At 37.3% G+C, this 22,221-nt stretch overlaps 1 protein-coding gene across 1 annotated transcript; it reads right to left on the bottom strand.

The window, feature by feature from the left end:
* Window positions 1-7,145: 7,145 nt before the first annotated feature.
* LOC127679652 (olfactory receptor 494) lies at window positions 7,146-8,091 on the bottom strand. The gene has a single exon (XM_052175377.1). The coding sequence runs from the start codon at window positions 8,088-8,090 to the stop codon at window positions 7,146-7,148; it is 945 nt and encodes a 314-aa protein (XP_052031337.1). The 5' UTR covers window position 8,091.
* Window positions 8,092-22,221: the final 14,130 nt, after the last annotated feature.

Genomic DNA, 22,221 nt, shown 5'->3' on the forward strand with positions numbered 1-22,221 from the left:
TGAAAATTCTTTGTTTAACTCTGTACTCCATTTTTAAATAGGGTTATTTGGTTTTCTGGAGTCTAATTTCTTGAGTTCTTTATATATATTGGATATTAGCCCTCTATCTGATGTAGGGTTGCTGAAGATCTTTTCCCAATTTGTTGCTTGCTGATTTGCCCTTTTGATGGTGTCCTTTGCCTTATAGAAACTTCGTAATTTTATGATGTCCCATTTGTCAATACTTCCAGAAGATCCTGCTATACCACTCCTGGGCATATATCCAGAAGATTTCCCGGCATGTAATAAGGATACATGTTCCACTATGTTCATAGCAGCCCTATTTATAATTGCCAGAAGCTGGAAAGAACCCAGGTATCCCTCAACAGAAGAGTGGATGCAAAAAAAATATGGTATATATACACAATGAAGTACTATTCAGCCATTAGAAACAATGAATTAATGAAATTTTAGGCAAATGGATGGAGCTGGAGAACATCATACTAAGTGAGGTAACCCAGACTCAAAAGATGAATCATGGTATGCACTCACTAATAAGTGGATATTAACCTAGAAAACTGGAATACCCAAAACATAATCCACACATCAAATGAGGTACAAGAAGAACGGAGGAGTGGCCCCTTGTTCTGTAAAGACTCAGTGAAGCAGTATAGGACAAAACCAGAACAGGGAAGTGGGAAGGGTTGGGTGGGAAAACAGGGGGCGGGAAAGGGGGCTGATGGGACTTTCGGGGAGTGGGGGTCTAGAAAAGGGGAAATCATTTGAAATGTAAATAAAAAAATCTATCGAATAAAAAAAAGAAAAAAAAAGAAAATTGGAAATAGTTCTACCTGAAAACTCAGCTATATATACCACTATTTTGGAATATACTCATAAAATGCTTCAATATATAACAAGGATATGTGTTTCAATATGTCCATAACAGCTTTATTCATAATAACCAGAAATTAGAAGCAATGCACATGCCCCTCAACTGAAAATTGGATACAAAAATGTGGTTCATTTACATAATGGCTTACTATTCAGTTATTAAAAACAAAGACATGCATTTTGCAGGCAAATGAATTACTCATTTTCATCAACAGGGACAATTCACACAAGAGATGGAGCCTGGAAACCACACTACCATGATAGAGTTCATCCTTTTGTGGGTTAACAGTTGATCATACACTTTGTATAACCTTCTTTGTGCTTTGTTTTGGAATATACATGGTCACTTTAATAAAAACTATCAGTAAAAACAATTTAGTAAGAAGCTGTCCCCAACTCTACAGCACCATGCACTTGTGTTTAGCCATCTAGCTTTTGTGAACATTGTGTTTTCCAGATCAATTATACCCATAATGCTTATAGGATTCTTTGTACATGGAACATCCCTCCCTGTTCATGCCTATGAAGACCAACTCTGTTTTGTGGTTAGTTTTGTGATAGCTGAGTGCTTCCTGATAGCTGCCATGATCTATGAGCTCTATATGGCCATCTTCTCATCTATACTCTACCCCCATATATATGTCTCCCACATGTGCTTGCTCTTAGTTGGGCTTCCTATGTGAGTGGCTGTATAAGTGCTTGAACACTTACTTGTTTTTAAGTCTGTCCTTCTGTGGATCAAATCAGACAGGTCATTCCTGTGACTTCTTCCTATGCTGAAACTGTCTGGTTCAGATTCTCCATTATTGATATTATCTGCTCCATCTCTGCTTTATTCATCATTGTAGTGACAGGTATTTGTCAAAACCACCTCCTACATCTACATCCTCCTCACCATCCTGAAAACACACTCCAATGAGGACCACTACAACTCATTCTCCACCTGCATGTCCCACTTCACTGTAGTCACTCTCTACTGTAAAATGAATTTTTAATTCTAGCTATAGCCCATATACAACACACTTAATCCAGGTATTTTATTTCTAAACTGTAATCTAGATTCAGCATGTTTGGAGCTAGTCTAAGGTATACATTTCATTGTTACTTCCTGTTTCTCCTGGCCATGTGCTCACTTTCCATTTCCACTAAAGGCAGCCTTCCTCCTCTGACTCCTCTCCTCTTTTCTTCCTCTATCTGCAACATCTCTCCCCTCAATCCTCAAGTTGCACCTTTTACCGTTCCTTTACCCAATCATAGGCTTTATCCTTTTATTGGCCAGTTAAGTTGGGGAGCAAGTTTAGCATAGCTTCACTTGATGTGCTTGAGAATCTACTGGTTGTGAGCAACCACATCCTGAGGGCCAGCATTTAGCATTAGAATACAAGCAGCGTCAGACCATCCCATTTAACTCTACTGTAGAGACATTGTTTTTATTTATATGATGCTGAATTCCAATTATTCAACTAATCAAAGCACAATGGAATCTCTCACACAGTGTAGCTCTCCACTCTGAACCACCTCATTTATCATCCAGCGAACAGAGATGTAAAGGAGGACCTGAGAAAGAGAAATGCTAGAATATATGCTTAGAATCTGTTCTTTGAAGAATCTTATAAAGGTTCAATTTATTCATGTGACTCAGTGTCTACCACATGATGCTTAAGTTAACATTGTATTTTGATGTTCGAAATCTCATTGATATATTTGTGTATTACTTGGAGGTTATCTTAAAGTATTCAAAATGATTCTAACAATTATAACTTGTACTGAATTCCTACAGAAATAAAAAAATCCTTTTTAAAATTTATGTGACCAATAATAAGTTGTGTGATTGTGTGCATCTCTAAGTGGATACAATATTAAAACACAATAACATGTGAAGTAATATCATTATCTTTGTTTTACAAATACCTTGTCTAAGGAGATAGTTAGATTATCATACTCATGTCAATAAATTTTAAGATTTATGAGAACCTGCTTATACAATCTTTACTTCTACAGTCAATTTCCATAATGAACCTATTCAACTGTCATTAAAAACTTCTCCCAATATATCAGTGAGAAGTTGGCTATATATATAACAAATTAGTGTGCATTTAAGCCACATAATTCTGTCTTCCATGCTCTGTGCTTATATTCTCCATCACATTAAGTAAAGTGATGGAGATTTGAAAATGATATAGGGGACTTACTATATGGTAAACTATATCACTCTGTGAAAATATGACATCTATGGCATACTAACACCAGGGCATAGATTGATTTCCACTGTAAGTTTTTAATTCTCTTTTTAAGGTAATTGGATCTTAAAATTATCATGAGCAATTTGGTTGGAATTCCAGTCATAGTGAAATTAAACTCATTAAAAACAAACATGTGAATATGTGAGCTTGGCATAATGTAATTTTATTATATGTAAAGATTTACAAGGGATAAACTGCCTTTCCAGAACTGTGGGTTGTTAGGCATGGATCTTTAAGTAGAACTTACAGTCAAAGATCACACTACACATATATTAGAGACTGCACTATCTTTCACATGAGTCATCACCATTATAAGTAAGGCAATAGTGAGACAAATTTTCTACAACATGTGACATCACACCAAATTCTATCACAACTGATAACAGGACCAGAAACCTAGAACTAGAGTCCTTCCCTAATGAGATGGGGTTAAACATTAAGTTTGGAGATGCTTTAAAGTATCTTCTCATCTTAGGGTTTACAGCTGTGAACAGATACCATGGCAACTCTTATAAGGACAACATTTAATTGGGACTGGTTTACAGGTTGAGAGTTCAACCCATTATTATCAAGGTGGGAATGTGGTGGTATCTATGAAGTCATGGTGCTGGAGGAACTGCAAGTTCTACATCTTCATCTGAATGCTGCTAGGAGAATACTGGCTTCCAGGCAGCTAGGATGGTGGTATTAAAGTCAGTGTACACAGTGTCACACCTATACTAACAAGGCCACACCTCCAAATAGTGCCACTCCCTAGGCCAGGCATATACAAACCATCACGCTACCCAAATGAAACTATTCATATTTCATTTCCATGTAAAACCATGCCGTCCTTTTCAATGAAAGGTGCTAAGCAAGGATGAAAAAAGCAAGGTAAGTTAAATACAGAAAAGTATGAGGTACTGTATAGAAATGTAATATTTTTTAATTTCTCATACTCTAATGCCTTAATTAAAGTAGATAGACCTTGAAAATTTAAAAAAAATAAGCCATCAAGGTGACTAAACTGAATAAAATGGCTTGCCACTAAGTGTGATGACCTGAGTTCACACACACACACACACACACACACACACACACACACATCATTACAAAGTTAAAGCGAGAATCCATCCCATGTACAGTTACCAAACCCAGACACTATTGTGGATTCCAGCAAGTGCTTCCTGACAGAAGCCTGATACAGCTGTCTCCTGAGAGGCTCTGCCAGTGCCTGACAAATACAGAGGGGGAGGCTCTCAGCCAACCATTGGACTGAGCACAGGGTCCCCAAAGGAGGATCGAGAGAAAGGACCTAAGGAGATGAAGGGGTTTGCAGTCCCATAGGAGGAACAATAATGTGAACCAACCAGTATCCCCAGGGCTCCCAGGAACTAAACCACCAAGTAAAGGGTACACATGGAGGGACCTACGACTGAGAGGAGAGGCCCTTGGTCCTGTGAAGGCTTGATGCCCCAGTGTAGGGGAATGCCAGGACAGGGAAGCAGGAGTGGGTGGGTTATTGAGCAGAGGGGAGGGGGAGGGGAGGAAAGGGGGTGACATTTGAAATGTAAATAAAGAAAATATCTAGTAAAAATGAGGTAACAAAGAAAAAATAAATATAGGGTGAGAATCAACAGATAGTAGCACTCAAATCTCACATCTGCTCCAACAATCAGAAAAGAACAGTCTCAGTTTCCCCTTTGATTGATGACATGAAATTCTTCTATTCAGCTGTGGACAGTACAGGTATAGTCATATCAAATCTCTTTAACCTGGCAAAGAAAGGCTCTCCATTCTCCAGGAAAGTACTTTGCACATCACTATGGCACAAATTTCTCATGGTGTTGTTAGAAACAATTAAATTAAGAATCACCATTTATTCAGCATTTATTAAGCAACAGGCATTATGTGGATATCAAAACACCCAAATTAGCATCTGACTCAAATGATTGCAACCTTGTACAAACTCATGTGTTTCCTTTTCTAGAGGTATTTTGGTACTTAAGTTTAAATGTGGGAAGTGAGACAAAAGCCTGTAGACTCAAGGAGACTCAATCTCAACCAGGATTATAGAATAGCACTTTTCAGAAAATAGAGAACATACACAGAATCTTATAGCATAACTCGATAAAAACAGGATTAAGTAGATGGAAAAATGAGAAGGTGTGAACATTAAGATTAATTAATTGGAAGAGCAGGGTTTGTGGTGAGTGTCATTTATGAAGCATTAAGAAGGTAGAACAGTGTGCTGAATCCCTAGACTTTATGATGGTGATAATGAAGGTTCTGAGAACTGAACACAGGTTCTCTGCAAGAGTGCAATGTGCTCTTAAACACTAAGCCATTGATTTTAGTACATTCAATCTCCTCTTAACTGCATCCTATATTCCCTTGTCATGTATCTCTAGTCTGTTAGGCTTGTTTCTTTTAGTGTGTGTGTGTGTGTGTGTGTGTATGTATGTAAGAGCACAACTTGTGTGAGTTGGTTCTTTCCTCAACCATGCAGGTTCCTGAGATCAAAGCCGATTATCAGGCATAGTGACATTGACTTTTCCCAGTAAATTGATACTTCTTCCCAGTAAATTGATGCTTCTTCATATTAATAACTCTCATATTGGGAGCTTTATGCCTACCTCTCCTGACAGCTTAGTCTTTTAACAGTTGACAAACTATCAGACAAGCTGAAAAACTCAAAATCTCTAAAATTTTAAGGTGGTTTTGACTACTGCAAAACTCTACTACATGAACTTTAGACATTTTGTTATATAAACCCCAAATTTCTAAACATAAAGATTAACCTTTGCATAAACTCTGAATCTCCATCTTTAAAATCAGTGTGCCCAAATGTTTTCTGTATTTTACATTAGATATTAGCTGAGCATGGATAGATGAGAAATAACAAGTTAATGACTAATAAACATCAACTTATGTGTCAATAAAGATGTAAGCTCATTATTTACATGTTTGAGACTAATTCACGTATAAAGCAGGGAAAAGGCATCAAAAGTCAGCAGTGTCTAATTTTTATGAGAAATTCATTCTGGAATAATGTGTCATATCTTCAAAATTATTTTATAGGTAGATACAGGGTAACTATTGAGCCATTAATTACATCTAGATGCTTTGGTTGAATGCTTCTTAGGTTGTTGAACCAAGTACATACAAAAGTTCTGTTACTCAATGAGCCAGTTCTCATGAAATTGATCGTTCAGTGGAAAGTACACTAGAGAAGAATCAAACTTTTAAAACATAGAATGTGGTAGGGAAGAATAAATAAAGATATGAGTATTAAAGGTAGCTGTGACAGCAGTGGGTGGTATTAGCTTTTGTAGTCTAGCAATGAAATCCCCATGGGGCCAGCAGTATTAGAGAAGAAAAGTAAGAAGTTCTTGAGATAAGAGTATCTTGATTCTATTCTAAAGTGAATTTTAAAATATGTGTAGCCTAATATAACTATGTTTTTAAAATATACATTGTACAGATAATTTATATTATGAATACTTCAAGTACAATAATCACCATCCAGAAAAGACATACCTGTTGCTGCTGTCATGACAAGCCCAAACTAGACAAAATCTGAGCTTGGAGAGGGAAACATAGGCCTGAAGCCCACTAGTAATTGTGTAGTTGTTATTGGCAACTGATGTGTTCTAGAAGAAATGTCAGTTTTCTATAAGGGTAGCTTCTATCAGGTTAACCATACTTCACTCAAAGCCTAATTATCTAAGTATATACACATAGAAAAGCATGATTTTGACAGAAAAAATAGTTGAGTGTGAAGGAGAGGGAGTTATAATGAGAAGAGTTGAGAAAGAGAATGAACACACACATACACACACACACAAAATACATTGTATAATATTCTCTAAAACACATTAAAATACAAAAGCAAAATGCAATAAAATATAAAAACTGTATATACTGGAAGAAAAGGGAAATAAGGACAAAAGGACTAACAAGAAGTTGAACGACCAAATCTTAGAGGATGTTTTCATTAGTCTTTGGTAACTACCATTATGATATTAGGTTTTAATAAGACAACAGATTGTCCTAAGAGAACATTTTCTTACCAAGAAGTCTCTTCAGAGCACCCTTAATCTCATTATTTCTAAGGCTGTAGATAAGGGGGTTCAACATGGGGATCACCACCGTGTAGAACACAGAGACCACTTTCTTCTGATCAGTGGAGTAGTTGGACTTGGGGATCACATAGATGAATGTGACAGTTCCATAGAAAATAGTAACTGCGGTGAGGTGTGAGGTGCAGGTCGAGAAGGCCTTGTGGCGGCCTTCAGTGGAGTGCATCTTTAGGATGGTGATGAGGATGTAGGTGTAGGAAATGACTATGATAAACACTGTTAGCATAGTGACTGAACCAGCAGAAAATGAGGTAACAACTATAGAGACACTGACATCAGAACAGGATAGTTCCACCAAAGGAGCAAAATCACAGAAAAAGTGATTGATCTTATTTGGTCCACAGAAGGTAAAAGAAAAGAAAGAAAGGAGGAAGGAAGAAGCATTAAGAATCCCACCTACATAAGATCCTACAACCAAATGAATACAGGCTTCTGTGGACATTTTGGTGGAATAAAGCAGTGGGTTACAGATTGCTACAAAACGGTCATAAGCCATGGCAGCCAGAAGAAAACATTCAACTGTCCCAAAGAAAGCAGCTGAGCCAAACTGTATGGAACATCCAAGGTAGGATATGGTATTTTGCTTTACTAGGAAGTTGGCAAGCATATTGGGTGTGACAGAAGATGAAATGCCTATGTCAACAGAAGCCAAGTGGCTGAGAAAAAAATACATGGGGTGATGGAGCTGGGAAGAGACTCTGATGAGAAGGATGGTGCTGAGATTCCCAGACACAGTCACCAGATAGATGCACAGGATGATGGTGAAGAGAATGACTCTAAGAACTGGGTCATCTGTTAAACCCAATAAAATAAACTCTGTCACTGCAGTGTGGTTCCCATCCTCCAGGAAAGCCATGGGACAGTGTAACTCCTGCTAGATCAAGTCTATGATGAAAAAAATACAGAAAAGGATTTATAAATAGGTCTCTTCCTTTCATTTAATACTGGCAACAGTAACATTACTAATATATTATTTAAAATAGCATCAGTAATGGATGTTTTACTGAGATTGTCATTGTTTGTACATTTATGTACAATAATTCCTTCAATGGTATTTAAGCAGAAATGCTAGAAATATGCTACAAATTAAAAATGTTTATTTACATTTATTTATAGTAATACATATTTAACTGTCATTAAGGATAAAATTTAAAATTATGAGGCTTGGCCTGGTAAGACGAATTGGCAGGTAAAGATTCCTGTTTCCAATCCTGACAGTTTACAGCAACAGTTTGTTTTCTGGAACTCACAAGATGGGAAGAAAGAACCAACTTCTGAATGTTTATCTTTGCTACCCTCAGATATGCTAGGTTATCAATAGCACTCCCTCACACAAATAAATTGATCAATAAATAAATATAAAATAATGTGAATCTTAAAAAAAATCACAATGTACTTATTATAAGTATAACAAAAAAAAACAATGTAAAAGCACAGAATTATGTAATAAAGACTTAAGTAAATGCTACCTTTTATTAAATGTTTACTATATTACCTGTCCAATTAAAAATGAACTTGTATGTTTTGATATTTTAATTTCCATGAAATAATATTATCCTTTTAAATGTTTCCATTTTATAGCAGAAAAGTTTTTAAGTAACACATACATACATATACATAATCATATACATATATGTAGATTTACATATATGTATATACACATATATGTGTATATGTATATGTTTATATGTATGTGCATATGAAGAAATTAATTTATGGGGTTTCAGAGATGGCTGAGTTCTTTAGAACATTTTCTGTATTTGCAAAGGACCTGGGTTTGATCTCCAGCACCCATATGCTTTCTTCCAGTTGTCTGTATTTCCAGTTCTGGAGACCTAATGCTTTCTTCTGGTCTTTGCAGGCACCACTCATGCATGTGGTGCAATATGCATATGTAGGCAACATTCTTACACATAAACTTAAAGTAAAAATTCCTTAAAAATAGAAGTGTATATGAACACCAGGTTGAATTCAGGGCATTTATTTTAGTAATTATACAATAAATGAAGGGTGGTCATGCAGTTGAGCACATATACAAAGTTGAGGCATTTCAGCTTTCTGATGGTTATGACACAGACATGCTTTGTTGCTAACACTGATCACAAAGTCTAGTGTTTTTCTATCTACAGTAATGCTTTGATCAACTCTTTTTTTTTTAATATCGAAGTCCACTTTTATTGACACATTTCCAACAACAAGGACCACTGTATGTAGTGATTAAGCATTCAAAAAATTAACATCTGGGGACCATTCTCATTCAAGCCAACAAAGGTATTTTTTGTTACTTTTCACTTTTGTATTTTGTTGAATTGTTTGACAAAGTAAGCATGCAATTAAACACTTAATGATTGTCCTGGGTCCAGAAAGAAAACTCTAACACCTTGCAGTTGGCCAAAAGTCTATACACCCAAATATAATTCTCACTGATTATGCTATATATTTGGTAATTGCCATTATTGGGTAGGGCTAATGCCATCAGGGTAGGAGAGATTTTTGACTTGACTTTTAACTTTCTTACTGTGTACTTTGACTAAAACAAATTCATCAAGATTAAAAGCACACATCAGTGGTATAGTGTTTTTAGCTAGGATGAGTCCTTCAGTTTCAACTCTAACACCACAAAAGCAATACAATTAAAAGACATTATACTTTGATATAGAAAATGTCTTAGTATAGTTTCACTTGAATCTTTTCTGATACGACAACAAAATATAACTTTAGGAAGAGAACATGAGGCCTGTAAGTAACTTTATGAATGTGGCTTTATTAAACTCTCAAAGCCCTAGAGGGAAAGCACTGTAGAAGGAATTTGATGGAAAGTGAACAGCTTCATCTTACCAAGGGTACCAGATGTATTTGATCAACTCTTAAAAAGAAGACTTTTTGTTAGAACTCAGAAAAAAACAGAAGGATCACTAAAAAATTCCAAATGCAACCTCATATTTTAAGCTCATTAAATATTTAAATACTTCTAAATAGATCATCACTCCTCAAAATTATTTCAGGTTGGTGAACATCAGAACACCTTAAACTAATCATTAAAATAAATTACTTTTTGTTCCATTCATGTGCACCAATTTTAGTGTTTTATGCCATATATTCTATTAGGTACTTTGGTGAGTATAGGAAGGTATGAAATGAAAAGTTGAATAATTACTTTGGGTACACACAAATTTTATTGAAAAGAGTTTAAGATATTATTATTACTTAAAAATTAGAATATGGAAAATGGTATGTATGATTTCCACTAATAATTAACATTCTATAATCATTAATAAAATATGAATATTTATCAAAGTATTTCTAATTATTAAGACACACCAAAGCATTTCTCAGTATCATAATGTTTTCTTTTTATTTACATGAGTAAAAATTATAGATTTTTCTTAGTTCTTTAGTATTGATTTAATATTGTGAAATCGGATACACACTGAGTATTCATGTTAAATACTCAATATGGTGGTCATTGTGAGGAAAGTCAGATGTGGGCATAAGCACATTTGGTGGAACAGTTTTCACTTGAAAGCACAGTTTACAAAACACACAATGACTGTTTGACTTGATACTTGGCAGAATTATTTTCAAAAAATGAGGAGTGTGTCTACTCATTTAAGGAAATGTGACCAAAGGAAGGAGGAAGAGGAGGAAAAGGAGGAGGCAGAGGAGGAGGAGGAAGAGAGAGAGAGAGAGAGAGAGAGAGAGAGAGAGAGAGACAGAAAGAAAGCAAAAAAGTCAATTGACACTCTTCTTTGTTAGTAAAATTCAGTCTTTCAGGAACTTGATGGGTTCACAACAGGTTTAAAGAATATTTCTGATAGGATTGGTGGAAAATTAGGAAATGTTTTTTAAAAACCATTGTATAGAAAAACAGGTCAGTGTTTTGGATGTTATTGAACCAGTACTTTTCAGATGGATGAAATAATAATGCTATAGCTGTAAATGCTCAAAAGATCCAGGTAAGGACTAGAGACCTTTAAATCAGAGGGCACAAAAAGCATTCTTACATTCAGGCTCCAAATTCCATCTAGCCCTTGCTCTTTGAGAATCTGTCACTTATAAGTTCTTTATATAGATCAAAGAAAAATAGTTGCAATTATCTGGAAAGGCTACAAAACATCCTACCTCTTTCTGAATAAGTAGCTGTGTAAAAATGGATAATTCTTACTCTTGTTATCAAACTAGCCTTTCAACAGTATGACTTTAATTGCATTCAGGAGAACATAGCTGTCTTTCAGGGAAGAAAGCACTTAAGAAATTTACAAAAGTGAGAAATAATACATTTTATTAACTTGTTATATATTGTCATATAGTATATTTTTAAAATTACTTTTATTTTTTTAGAGTCCATCGTTATTCCTTTCTTGGTCTGACCTCTGACAGTTCCTCATCCTATTCCTCTTCTCTCCTGTCTCCAAGAAGATATCCCCACCAAAAGGCCCCCCTCCCCTGTCGTAGTACTTTTTTATCAGGAGTATGATGAAATAAATTCACATGATTTTCAATAGAAAACACTCATCTATAAATATTCAAACCAAGAAGTTAAGTGGTATATCAAGGTACACCCATTATTTCACAGACTGATTCTCATCCTTTACTTTTGATATTTTGATATTTACACCCTCATTTGTCCACATTGGTGCCTGTGATGCTTGAACATTTAGTCCATAAACAAAGCATGAAAATTCACATGCTATCACCTGGCAGTAAGCCACCAAGGCACATCAAAGCTAGTGAAATTATAAGTCTTTTGGTGAATAGTGTGTGTGTATAACTTTGAAAACCATGTTGGTTTCTGGTCTTACCAATGGGTAGATAAATTAAAAATCTAGTAAAACTTAGTTTTATGCTTAATAACTCTGGATAATTTACTAATGTAATATAAGGTGAAAGTTTGATTTGTGGTTTCCCCTTACATTTAATAACTCTATGATTCCACCTGACTTGTTCCTCCACTATGGTTTGTAAATAAAATACATTGCAAACAATAAAGTATTTCCATTTACCAGCAAAGTCAAAATCTTACCTCTTGAAATAAGAATTCATTCCACAGTAAGAAGTTCAAAGTTACTATGCTTTTGTAGCTATATTTCTGTGCCTACTGTCATTGTTTCTCACTGAAGATAAATCTCTGCAGACACCTTGGATTCCAGTGTGAATTCAAATCATCAGGGATCATTACCTCATTCCCAGTGCATAATGAGCAGTTCATTTCACCTACCACACAATTAATTTTCAAGGAGTCTGTCAATCCCAAGAAATTTCATATGTTTCTATTTATGTGAGCATTGACATGCTCTTACTTGGTAATTATGGGATGTACTTGATGAAAAATTATCTTAGGTAAATAATTTTGCAAGTTAACTTTGATTTCACATTAGTGAATGTTAGAAGACATTAATTAAACCAATTATGAAAAATGAACTGTTTTTGTTCCATTCATGTTAACCATTTTTTCTTTCATTATTTTACTGGTTCACATAATATACTCTATTACACACTTTGGTAAGTATAGGGAGGTATGAGATTCAAAGTCTAATTATTTGGGCACACATATTTTTATAGGAAAGAGTATAAAATGCCTTGATTACTTAGAAAATAGTGCATAGAAAGTGGCATGTATGAATTCCAGAAAATTAACATTCCAAACACATGGCAGCTGGTCTCAGCTTACATGCTATAATGGCAGATAGAAGCTACAATGATCCTCCCTCTGAAGATTCAGCTCAACTCTCTCCCAAAGCTTATTTTGATTGAGGTCTACACTGAGGCTGTGATAGCACCCTGATAAAAGTAGTTGAACCCTGAGCATCAGTCAACTTTCATTTAAAATGTCTCCTGTCCCAGCTGGCAGAGAAAAGGCAGAGACAGGATCATCATAGCAAACTACTTGGTCTACTAGCCTGGAGTATGGAGCAATGAATGACAGAAAAGACCCTGTATCAAAAATGGTGAAAGCATCTCCAAGTGGCCCAGGAAGCCAGCTATACACCCAGCAGCCAGTGCATAGGGGGTAGCCAGCACATGTGAGACCCACCCTGCAGATCGGAGGATCCTGTCCAGAGGCCTCTGGCAGAAGCCTTCAGGTTTTTGCCTCCAGATTGGGAACATCCCCTGCCACAGCACACCATCTCCAAGTGGCTCAGGAAACCAGCTATACACCCAGTAGCACAGAGGAGACAGTCAACACAACCTGCATCCAGAGTTGATCAGAGCCACAGAGCTACATACCCAAATACAACAACAAGAGAATGATTCTCAGCCCCCATTTTCTTCCTGGGACTGTGTAACAGATTGGTAGGCAGGGATCACAAGAGTAGAGGATCACTTGGGATACACCCCGCCAGGACTTTGCCTGCACCCAGGAGCTCAGAAGCAACACAACCAGCCAGCTGGGGGCACCTAACATACCAGAAGTCATCTGTCCTGCAGGGAGGTGGGTAGAGGGAGTCCCACACTTGGAGGTGAGGGACCCCCATCTGTGCTCCAATTACTGTGTTGAGGGGCAGAATAGTAGGCAGGGATCACCAGAGTAAAGGATCACTAGGGAAACACCCCACCAAGACCCCACCTGCATCCAGGAACTCAGCAGAATCATAGCAATCTGTGCCAGGGGAAAGTAGGTCACCCAGGGTTGTTGAGAGAAGCCTGCAGACATACAGGAGGGGCAAGCACCAGCCAGTGACAGCAGGACCAACTAACACCAGGGAGAACCAGATGGCAAAAGGAAAAGATAGGAACATTTCTAACAGAAGTAAAGGCAATATGGCACCATCTGAACCAAATTCTCCCACAACAACAAGCCCTGGATACCCCAACACACCAGGAAAGCAAGATTTAGATTTAAAATCACATGTCATGATGCTGATAGAGGGCTTCAAGGACATAAGTAACTCCCTTAAAGAAATGCAGGAGAACACATGTAAACAGTGAGATGCCATTGAAGAACAAAGGGAAAACACAACAAAACAGGTGAAGGAATTAAACAAAGCCAACCAGGATCTAAAGGAGGAGGTAGAAACAACAATGAAATCACAAAGAGAAACAACTCGAGACATAGAAAACCTAGGAAAGAAGTCAGAAGTCACAGATCCAATCATCAACAGCAGAATACAAGAGAGAGAGGAAAGAATCTCAGATGTAGAAGATAGCATACAAAGCACTGATACAACAAAGAAAATGAAAAATGCAAAAAGCTCCTGACCCAAAACATCCAGGATATCCAGGACAAAATGGGAAGACCAAACCTAAGGATCATAGGTATAGAAGAGAGTGAAGATTTCTAACTTAAAGGGACAGTAAATGTCTTCAACAAAATTATAGAAGAAAACTTCCCTAACCTAAAGAAAGAGATGCCCATGAACATACAAGAAGCCTACAGAATTCCAAATAGACCTGGCCAGAAAAGTAATTCCTCCCATCACATAATAATTAAACCACCAAATATACTAAACAAAGAAAGAATATTAAAAGCAGTAAGATAAAAGGCCAAGAAACATATAAAGGTAGATTTATAAGAATTACATTGGACTTCTCACCAGAGACAATGAAAGCCTGAAGAGGCTGGGCAGATGTCATGCAGACACTAAGGGAACACAAATGCCAACCCAGACTGCTATATCCAGCAAATCTCTCAATTACCATAAATGGAAAAACCAAGGCTTTTCATGACAAAAACAAATTTACACAGTACCTTTCCACAAATCCAGCCCTTCAAAGGATAATGAATGGACAACACCAACAAAAGGAAGGAAACTACACACAATAAAAAGCAAGAAATTAATCTTCTTTCAACAAACCCAAAAGAAGATAACCACACAAAAATAAAAATTACTTCAAAAATAGCAGGAAGCAACAACCATTATTCCTTAAGATCTCTTAACATCAATGGACTCAATTCCCCAATAAAAAGACATAGACTAACAAACTGGATTCATAAACAAGACCCACTTTTTGCTGCATACAGGAAATGCATCTCAGTGTCAAAGAAAAGCACTAAATCAGAGTAAAAGGCTGGAAAATAGCTTTCCAAGAAAATGGTACCAGTAAACAAGCTGGAGTAGCCATTTTAATATGTAATAAAATAGACTTTCAACCAAAAGTCATCAAAAAAGACACAGAGGGCCACTTTATACTCATCAAAGAAAAATCTACCAGACAGAACTCTCAATTTTTAACATCTATGCCCCAAATACAAGGGAACTCTCATTCATAAAAGAAACTTTACTAAAGCTTAAAACACATATCCTACCCCCACACAATAATTGTGGGTTACTTCAACACCCCACTCTCATCACTGGACACATCAGGGAAACATAAAATAAACAGAAACACAGTGAAATTAACAGAAGTTTTGGACCAAATGGATTTAATACATATTTATATATAACATTTCATCTTAAATCAAAAGAATATAACTACTTCTTAGCACCTCATAATACCTTCTCCAAAATTGACCATATAATTGGTCACAAAACAGACCTCAAGAGATACAATTATATCGAACTAATCTTGTGCCTCCTATCAGATCACTATGGAGTAAGGGTGGCCTTCAATAGCAACAATAACAACAGAAAGCACACATACACATGGAAGCTGAACAATACTCTACTCAGTAATACCTTGGTCAAGGAAGAAATAAAGAAATAAAAACCTTTTTACAGTTTATGAAAATGTAGGCACAGCATACCCAAATTTATAGGACACAATGAAATCTGTGCTAGGAGGAAAACTCATAGCTGAGTGCCTCCAAAAGGAAGTTGGAGAGAGCATACACTAGCAGCTTAACAGCACACCTGAAAGAACAGAAAGAAGCATCCATTCCTCCGTTGAAGGACACCTAGGTTCTTTCCAGCTTCTGGCTACTACAAATAGGGTGGCTATGAACATAGAGGAGCATGTGTCCTTATTGCATGCTGAAGAATCCTCTGGATATATGCCCAGGAGGTGAGGAAGTGTCATGCCCAGTTTCCTGAGGAACCACCAGATTGATTTCCAAAGTGGTTGTACCATCTTGCAATCCCACCAGCAGTGGAGGAGTGTTCCTCTTTCTCCACATCCTCGCCAACACCTGCTGTCTCCTGAGTTTTTGACCTTAGCCATTCTGACTGGTGTGAGGTGAAATCTCAGGGTTGTTTTGATTTGCATTTCCCTAATGATTAATGATGTTGAACATTTCTTAAGGTGTTTCTCAGCTCTCCGAAATTCTTCATGTGAAAATTCTTTGTTTAGCTCCATACCCCACTTTTTAATGGGGTTATTTGGATCTCTGGGTTCTACTTTCTTGAGTTCTTTGTATATATTAGATATTAGCCCTCTGTCGGATTTAGGGTTGGTGAAGATTCTTTCCCAGTCTGTTGGTTGACGTTTTGTCCTTTTGACGGTGTCCTTTGCTTTACAGTAACTTTGTAGTTTTATGAGGTCCCATTTGTCAATTCTTGATCTTAGAGCATAAGCTATTGGTGTTCTATTCAGGAACTTTTCCCCTGTGCCCATGTCCTCCAGGGTCTTCCCCAGTTTTTTTTTCAGTTAGTTTCAGTGTGTCAGGTTTTATGTGGAGGTCCTTGATCCATTTGGAGTTGAGCTTGGTACAAGGAGATAAGAATGGATCGATGCACATTCTTCTGCATGCTGACCTCCAATTGAACCAGCACCATTTGTTGAAAAGACTATCTTTTTTCCACTGGATGCTTTCAGCCCCTTTGTCGAAGACCAAGTGACCATAGGTGTATTGGTTCATTTCTGGGTCTTCAATCCTATTCCATTGATCTGCTTGCCTGATATTGTACCAGTACCATACAGTTTTTATCACTATTGCTCTGTAGTAGAGTTTAAAGTCTGGGATATTGAATCCCCCTGAAGTTCTTTTACTGTTGAGAATAGTTTTAGCTATCCTGAGTTTTTTGTTATTCCAGATGAATTTGAGAATTGCTCTTTCTAGCTCTATGAAGAACTGGGTTGGGATTTTTATGGGAATAGCATTGAATCTGTAGATTGCCTTTGGAAACTACCTTAGAGTAAAAGGCTGGAAGACAATTCTACAAGCAAATGGTCCCAGGAAACAAGCCAGAGTTGCCATTCTAATTTCAGATAAAATTGACTTTCAACCTAAAGTCATCAATAGAGACATGGAAGGTCACTACTTGCTGGTCAAAGGAAAAATCCAACAAGAAGAACTCTCAATCCTGAACATCTATGCCCCAAATATAAGGGCGCCCTCATTCATAAAAGAAACTTTACTAAAGCTCAAAGTACACATTGCACCTGACGCAATAATTGTGGGTGACTTCAACACTCCACTTTCACCAATGGACCGATCAGGAAAACAGAAACTAAACAGGGAGACAATGAAACTAATTGAAGCTTTGAACCAATTGGAGTTAACAGATATATATAGAACTTTTTAATCCCAAAGCAAAAGAATATACCTTTTTCTCAGCACCTCATGGTACCTTCTCCAAAATAGATCATATAGTTGGTCACAAGACAGACCTCAACAAATATAAGAAGATTGAAATAATCCCATGCCTCCTATCAGATCACTATGGAGTAAAAGTGGTCTTTAGTAACAGTAAAAACAACAGAAAGCCCATATACACATGGAAACTGAATAATACTCTACTCAATGATACCTTGGTCAAGGAAGAAATAAAGAAAGAAATCAAAGATTTCTTAGAATTTAATGAAAATGAAGGCACAGCATACACAAATCTATGGGACACATTGAAAGCAGTGCTAAGAGGAAAACTCATAGCTTTGAGTGCCTTCAAAAAGAAATTCGAGAGAGCGTACACTAGAAGATTAAAGGAACAACTGAAAACCCTGGAACAAGAAGAAACTAATTCACCAAGGATGAGGAGAAGACAGGAAATCATCAAACTCAGGGCTGAAATCAATCAAGTAGAAACCAAGAGAACCATACAAAGAATCAACAAGACCAAAAGCTGGTTCTTTGAAAAAATCAACAAGATAGATAAACCCTTAGCCAGACTAACCAAAGGGCACAGAGAAAGTATCCAAATTAACAAAATTAGGAATGAAAATGGAGATATCACAACAGAAACCGAGGAAATTCAAAAAAATCATCAGATCCTACTACAAAAACCTGTACTCAACACAACTGGAGAATCTGGAGGAAATGGACATTTTCTTAGACAGATACCAATTACCAAAATTAAACCAGGATCAAATAGACCATCTAAACAGACCCATAACCCCTAAAGAAATAGAAGGGGTCGTACATAGGCTTCAAACCAAAAAAAGCACAGGACCAGATGGTTTCAGTGCAGAATTCTATCAGACCTTCAAAGAAGACTTAACACCAATACTCTTCAAACTCTTCCACCAAATAGAAACAGAAGGAACACTACCTAACTCCTTCTTCGAAGCCACTATTACGCTGATACCAAAACCACACAAAGACCCAACTAAGAAAGAGAATTTCAGGCCAATTTCCCTTATGAATATTGATGCAAAAATACTAAATAAAATTCTTGCCCACAGAATCCAAGAACACATCAAAATGATCATACACCATGATCAAGTAGGCTTCATCCCAGGGATGCAGGGATGGTTCAATATACGGAAATCCATAAATGCTATCCACTACATAAACAAACTCAAAGAAAAAAAACCACATGATCATTTCATTACATGCTGAAAAAGCATTTGACAAAATTCAGCATCCTTTCATGCTAAAAGTCTTGGAAAGGACAGGAATTCAAGGCCCATATCTAAACATAGTAAAAGCAATATACAGCAAACCGGTAGCCAACATCAAACTAAATGGAGAGAAACTTGAAGCAATCCCACTAAAATCAGGGACTAGACAAGGCTGCCCCCTCTCTCCATATCTTTTCAATATAGTTCTTGAAGTACTAGCTAGAGCAATTAGACAACAGAAGGAAGTCAAAGGGATTCAAATTGGAAAGGAAGAAGTCAAATTATCACTATTTGCAGATGATATGATTGTATACTTAAGTGACCCTAAAGACTCTACTAGAGAACTCCTACAGCTGATAAACAACTTCAGCAAAGTGGCTGGCTACAAAATCAATGCAAGCAAATCAGTGGCCTTTATATATTCAAAGGATAAGCAGACTGAGAAAGAAATTAGGGAAATGACCCCCTTCACAATAGCTACAAACAACATAAAGTATCTTGGGGTGACTCTAACCAAACAAGTGAAAGACCTATATGACAAGAACTTCAGATCTCTGAAGAAGGAAATCGAAGAAGATCTCAGAAAATGGAAAAACCTTCCATGCTTGTGGATTGGCAGGATTAATATAGTTAAAATGGCCATTTTTTTAATCTCTGTTGCTAGTTGGTATTGCTGTCTCTTGGCTTATCTGTCCTGCAAGCCTGTGTATCTCTACTCCTGGGATTCCCATTCTCTCTGCGCACACAGGTGTGTAGACACTCCTGGGAGACCAGTTCTCCTGTGGTGGTTTTTGTGCATGTAGCTTTGCGGCACAGGATCAGCTCTGCACTCTCAGGCCTCTCCAGAGTCCTGGGACGTTAGTTATCTTCCTGTGTCACCTTAATATAGAGTACTGTGGCAGAGGATGGTCCCCAGTGGGAGACAGAAACCATAAGGCTCCTGCCTGAGGGTTCTGGATGGGTTTTTCGGAGCAGCAGGGGTGGTCCTACCTGTGCTTTCAGGCCTCTCTGCTGGGGAACCAGGCGCAGAAGGTGCAGAAGAAATGGAATGGGAGTGGTATTTGGGAGGGCAAGAGTTTTGGTGGTGGATGGGTGGTGAGTCCGCCAGGCCCCCTGCAGCACCTCTGGGACTCCAGATGTGGGAGGAGCTCTTACCAACTGCTCTGAGTGCAGTGGATTTCTCTAGGATGTATAAGAAGATGGTGTCTTACTGAAGCAGACCAGCCAAGATTCTGCCACAACATAAAGACAGGCAGCAGAAGCTATTTTTCTATCTTAGTCCTATCAATCCATGAGCATGGAAGATCGCTTCATTTTCTGAGGTCTTCTTTGATTTCTTCTTGAGAAACTTGAAGTTTTTGTCCTACACACATTTCACTTATTTGGTTAGAGTTATCCCCAGATATTTTATATTATTTGTCACTATCATGAAAAGTATTACTTCTCTATTTTCTTTCTCGGCCTTTATATTATTTGTATAAAGGAAGTCAACTGATTTGTTTGAGTTAATTTTATATCCAGCCACATTGCTGACATTGTTTATCAGCTGTAGAAGTTCTCTGGTAGCATTTTTAGGGGTTGCATATGTATACTATTATATCATCTGCAAACAGTGACTTCTTCTTTGCCAATATTTATCCCTTTGATCACCTTTTGTTGTCTTATTGCTCTAGCTAGAACTTTGAGTACTATATTGAATAGATAGATACAGGGATACTGGTCAGCTTTGTCTTGTTCCTGGTTGTAGTGGGCTTGATTCAAGCATCTATTTGATACTGGCTGTTGGTTTGCTGTATATTCCTTCTATTATGTTAGGTATGTGCCTTGAATTACTGATCTCTCCAATATTTTTAACATGAAGGTGTGTTGTATTTTGTCAAATGCTTTTTCACCATCTAAATGAGATGATTATGCAATTTTTTCTTTGAGGTTTTTAATATAGTGGATTATATTAATAGGTTTTTGTATATTGAGTCCTTGCTTCCCTGGGATAAAGCCTACTTGATTGTGGTGAATGATGGTTTTGATGTGTTCTTGGGTTCAGAATGCTACAATTCTGCTGAGTATTTTCACACCAATATTCATAAGTGAAAGTGATATGACATCCCCTTTCTTTTTTGGGCTTTGTATGGTGTAGATATAAGAGTAATTGTGGCTTCATAGACTAAGTTAGGTAGTGTTCCTCCTGTTCTATGTTATGCAATATTCTAAGGTGTTGATGGAAATATTAAAAAAATGAACCAGATCATATTTGCACTAGTGCCTGCACCAACATGTTCTCGCTAAGCTAATCTCCCAAGCTAGACCCCATTGGACCCAATTGTTGCATTTCCAGCTCTTCTTTCCTTGTCCCTGGAGCTGTTAGTTCTTCTTCAGCCATAAACACATTTCATCTGTGATCCTACATTCCCATAACTAAATGGAACCACCAACCTCTTGGTTGCATATAACAATACTCAGTAACCAGATTAAAATCAAGACTATTAAAGCTTAATTAGCCAAACAGATTCATGTACCTACAATATCACAATTTACAGGAAGCCTATACAATATCTTGAGAACCAATTGATAATAATAAAAACTTTATCCCAATTATTTTTAATTAGATATTTTCTTTATTTACATTTCGAATGTTATATTGCCTTTCCTGGTTTTCCCAACAAAACCACACTATCCTTTCCCTCCTTCCCCTGCTCATCAGCACAACTACTCATGCTTCTCTGTCCTGGAATTCCCCTATAGTGGGGCATGAGCCTTCTCAGGACCAAGTGCCTCCCTCCCTTTGATGTCTAATAAGGCCATTCTCTGCTATATATGCAGCTATAGCCTTTGATCCCTCCATGTGTACTCTTTGGTTGGTGGTTTAGTCCCTGGAAGCTCTGGAAGTACTGGTTGGTTCATGTTGTTGTTCCTTCTATGGGGCTGCAGGCTCCTTCAGCTCCTTGGGTTCTTTCTCTAGCTACTCCATTGGGGACCTTGTGCTCCGTTGTGGCTGGGAAACACCACATGGGTTCACATCTGCCACCATCTTCCTTCTCCTCCTACCTTGAAATGCTCCCTGTCTCTGGAACTTAATTCTGCCTCCCTTTTCCCTGTCCAGGGCCTCTTCTGCCCTAAAGTAATTGGAGAGGGAAAATCCTGTGACATTAGGGATTAACTGTGTTGGTATTAACTTTTCTTTTTCAGGTCCTTTTTTGCTGGGAAACTCAGCTCTCTTCTCTTCCTACTATTAATAGATTTGGTCTTTTCATTGAGTCCTGGATCTCCTGCATGTTTTGAGTTTGGAGTTTTTTATATTTTGAATTTCCTTGACTATTGTATTTACATCT

Source organism: Apodemus sylvaticus, chromosome 1 (assembly GCF_947179515.1).
Source record: "Apodemus sylvaticus chromosome 1, mApoSyl1.1, whole genome shotgun sequence".
NCBI classification, from domain to species: domain Eukaryota; kingdom Metazoa; phylum Chordata; class Mammalia; order Rodentia; family Muridae; genus Apodemus; species Apodemus sylvaticus.